Here is a 3931-nt window from a genome sequence, read left to right as displayed (position 1 = left end):
AAACAAACACCCCCGTAGTAACATCATTTTAAATCCATTCAATTTGAATTGGTATTTTCTCCATTACAATTATTGTGAAGAGACATATACAATCGTTAATCTTGGGCAGTTTCTTTGTCAAAATGTATGTATAGCAAAAAAAGGACCGCATTTAAAATCAGGTCAAGTTCTAATTATTTAAGTTGACTCTGTGGTAATACGATCAGCTAAGCCTTATTTGGCCACTCCATGAGCAACTGTTCATGGACATTATGGGGAAATCCTTTATGAAGGAGATACATTAGTCACATTTGTATATGAAAAATCAAGATCTGGTGATATAACGCAAGGTCTTCCAAAAGTGGAACAGGTTTTAGAAGTGCGTTCGATTGATTCAATATCGATGAATCTCGAAAAGAGGATTGAGGGTTGGAATAAATGTATAACAAGAATTCTTAGAATTCCTTGGGCATAAACCCTCCATTTTACATCAAACGGTCCACATTAATATACCAAATCTACAACTCTTTCAAAAAAAAATATATATTTATTATTAGATTTAAAACTATGTTACAAAAACCACAACCCCCATTTCTTCGTCTTCTACCCCTCTCCACTGTCAAACATAACTCACAAACAAAGAACACCAAAATCACATTTTCCCCTAAAATAACTAAATCGCAAAATCCATTTTAATGCTCTAAAATCTAAATCATTCAAATCCTAAATTAAATTCATCACTTTCACCATTTTTTGCCTCATCATTTCAGCTTTTTATACATGATTCTTTTGGTTTGTTGAATGCAAGATGTTTTTAAAGATCTCAAGCTGTTTTTAGCAAAGATTATCAAGTGGGTATTTTTATATATTGGGTATGATTCTTGTTCTTGGGTCATTTAAGAAATCTTGATTATTAAAGATTTTAAGATAAAGATTGCAGCTTTCTTGTTCTTGTAATCTTCCATTATCTGGATGATTTAAAGCTTTTTGATAAGATCTCCAAGTTGGTATTCTTCAATTTTTTGATCTTGGTCTTATCATTTTTAAAAATCATGGATAAAAATGGGGTTTTTTTTTTTTCATTTTTAGATAAGATTTTTTATTATTGTTCTTGGTTCATTTAAGAAATCTTGATTTTTAAAGATAAAGTTTGCAACTTTGTTCTTGTAATCTTTCATTCTTTTTTGTGGTCTCATGCTCTTAATTTGTTATGCTGGATGATTTAAAGCCTTTTGATAAGATCTTCATGTTGGCATTATTCAATTTTTTGATCTTGGTCTTTATTATCTCTAAAACTCATTGATAAAAATTGATATTTTTTTTTCATTTTCAGAGAAAGATGTGTGATTCTTGTTCTTGGTTCATATAATAAAACTTGAATTTCAAGGTAAAGTTTGAAACTTTGTTGTTGTTGTAATCTTTCATTCTTTTTTATGTTCTCATGTTCTTAAATGGTTATGAAATGCAGGATGATTTTGATGATTTGAAGCTTTTTAATTAGATCTCCATGTTGGTATTCTTCACTTTCTTGATCCTGGTCTTATTATCTTTAAAAAATCATGGCTAAAAATGGGATTTTTATCACTTTCAAGAAAGTTTCAAGATTTAACTAAACATGTTCTTGAATGATGTTGAAATGCAGGATCAAATTTTGAAGATTTGATGCTAAAACAGGTTTCCAGCATAGATCTTCATGTGGGTATTAATTATCTATCTACAGTGTTTTTTTAATACATTTTTTTGTTCTTGATTCTTAATGTTTTTAGGGTTCTTGATTTCAGAGGTAAAGATTGAAGCTTTGGTGTAATGGATAAGTTGCAGTGGGGAAACAGAAAGAGATTAAGGTTTGTTAAAGTGAAAGAATCAACGGTTATGAATGGATCATCAGATGGAAATGAAATTGTTGTGAAGAAAAAAATAACATCTCAACGTGTTGATCGGAGGGTTGTAAATGAACAAGATTCTCATCATCTTCAACCTCCAGTTCATACTTCATCTCCTCAACGTGTAAACAGGTAAAAAAATAATTAAAAGATTAAATTTTTATTAATTTTATGCATATCCCAGTTGATTTTGTTAATTATTTACTTCCATATTTAGCTCAAATTGTTCTTAATCTTGTGTTTTATTGATGGAAACCCTAGATCTGTACCCATTTGCAGGATATTGTTTTTCTATATTTTTTTGATTATTTTAATAATTAAAAGGCAAAAGAAAACAAGGGGTTTGTTTAGGAACCAAAGAAAAAGATAAAGTTTGGTGCTTTTTCTTAATGGGTTGCCTTTGTTGAATGCATCTATAAAGCCTTTTGTGTGTGTTATTTTAATCATATATAAAACACAATCTATGTGAACAAGAATTTGATTCTTTGTTAAGTTTCTCATAAGCATAGAATTAGATTGGTTTTTGGGCTGTTTTCTTGCTTTCTGATTGAATTTAGGGGTTACCAACAGGAAGATAATGTCGACGTTATCAACGCCCGAAAAAGAAGATCGATATTACTCGACGCGGGGATCAACCGGAGCCGGGTTTGAGGAAAGTAGCAGCAGCAAGAAGGTGTTAACAATGGATGCAAAGAAAGAGAGTAAAAAGACAGTTTGGCCCAAATTGTTCACTACATTATCAAGCAAAGAGAAAGAAGAAGACTTTATGGCTATGAAAGGGTGTAAACTGCCTCAAAGGCCTAAGAAAAGAGCCAAGACAATTCAAAGAACCTTACTTGTAAAATTACTTAATTGCCCTTTTAATCTTGTTCTATAGTTTATAACTTTTTATTAGTTTTGATTGAATCTTGATGTTTTGAATGCAGTTGGTTAGTCCAGGTGCATGCCTATCTGATCTATGCCAAGAAAGATATGAAGTTAGAGAGAAGAAGACTTCTAAGAAGGTTGGTTAACTCTTGTTACAATGACTTGTACTTCTATGTATTGATAGTTGTGTCACTTGTGTATTTATTTTGGAGTTGGAACCCTTGTGGTCAAATTTGGAGCAATGATGCTGTGATGACTTGTACACTATATAGTTAAAGTTGTGTATGATGTCATAACAAGTTGCACATTGTTTTTTGGCAGAGACCAAGAGGATTGAAGGCAATGGGAAGCATGGAAAGTGATTCAGAATGAGATTTGCGGAAAAAGATATTGAATCTGGGTAGGATTTTGTTTTAGAGTGGGAAGGAAGGAGATGTTTGATGTTTGGACAATCTGCTAACTCAATATCTATGTCATTTAATATTCTCAGTTATTTTACCTTTTTTTTCTTTTAACAATATTGTTTTCACTTTCACCTTTGATTTTGACCTCCTCTCTGACCATAGAGCCGGTTAATGTGAAATAAGATTTATGGGTACATAAAGAAAACAAGGATACGGGTATCATAGTTATTAAAAGCGTGGTGCTTTGGCGCCTAGGCGATTTTTTAGACTAAGTAGGTGGTCCACCGCTTATCTAAAGGCGCTATTTTTGGAGGAAAGTCGGCAATTCCCTTTTTTTACTCTCTTTTTATCTTGATTTTATTTGATTTCTCTTAAACAACTTACCTAAAATTCACTTAAAATTAACTCTAATCTCTCTTTATAATGAACGACAATCGCTTTGCATATCACAAAACAAAGCAAGAGCACGATTTACAGAATCTAAGCTACTAGAAGAGTCAAGAACTTAGTATGTTTTTACTTCTGTTAACTATGATGAAGAAGCATGATAAAGATGCTTTGTTTTAACATGTTTGTTAAAGCTAGCTTAGACGCCTTCTTGTAATTGCCAACTTCTATTAAAAGGCCATGACGATACTAAAATTGAACCGGTTCGCAACAAGGGTGTGGCGATACATTAAACAATGGTGTAAGATACCACCAATTTATGCTTTCTCCATCCAAGACATTCTCGGTTTTCATAAAAATTGTAGTTTGGTGCCCTCAACGAAGAAGCGGTACATACAGTCTCGTTAATAG

At 32.1% G+C, this 3931-nt stretch overlaps 1 protein-coding gene across 1 annotated transcript; it reads left to right on the top strand.

Moving 5' to 3' along the window:
* The first annotated feature begins 1458 nt into the window (after positions 1-1458).
* On the top strand, positions 1459-3356 carry LOC143617317 (uncharacterized). The gene is made up of 6 exons (XM_077089914.1): positions 1459-1492; positions 1622-1674; positions 1761-1994; positions 2433-2700; positions 2789-2866; positions 3051-3356. The coding sequence occupies exons 3-6, from the start codon at positions 1786-1788 to the stop codon at positions 3099-3101; spliced, it is 606 nt and encodes a 201-aa protein (XP_076946029.1). The 5' UTR covers positions 1459-1492; positions 1622-1674; positions 1761-1785; the 3' UTR covers positions 3102-3356.
* The last annotated feature ends 575 nt before the right edge of the window (positions 3357-3931 follow it).

The sequence above is a fragment of the Bidens hawaiensis genome, unplaced genomic scaffold, assembly GCF_021521415.1.
Source record: "Bidens hawaiensis isolate Kalapana, Puna unplaced genomic scaffold, B.hawaiensis_p1.1 tig00053839_1, whole genome shotgun sequence".
In the NCBI taxonomy this organism is placed as follows: Eukaryota; Viridiplantae; Streptophyta; class Magnoliopsida; order Asterales; family Asteraceae; genus Bidens; species Bidens hawaiensis.
Note: the sequence above shows the minus strand (reverse complement) of the source record. Positions and strands in the feature narration are given on the sequence as shown.

What these genes read in the sequence shown, in the direction of transcription:
- LOC143617317 (XM_077089914.1), top strand. Translation starts at nt 1,786, where the DNA reads ATGGATAAGTTGCAGTGGGGAAACAGAAAGAGATTAAGGTTTGTTAAA. An exon ending in CAATTCAAAGAACCTTACTT is followed by an intron (nt 2,701 to 2,788) that starts GTAAAATTACTT and finishes TTTTGAATGCAG; the next exon opens with TTGGTTAGTCCAGGTGCATG. An exon ending in AGAAGAAGACTTCTAAGAAG is followed by an intron (nt 2,867 to 3,050) that starts GTTGGTTAACTC and finishes GTTTTTTGGCAG; the next exon opens with AGACCAAGAGGATTGAAGGC.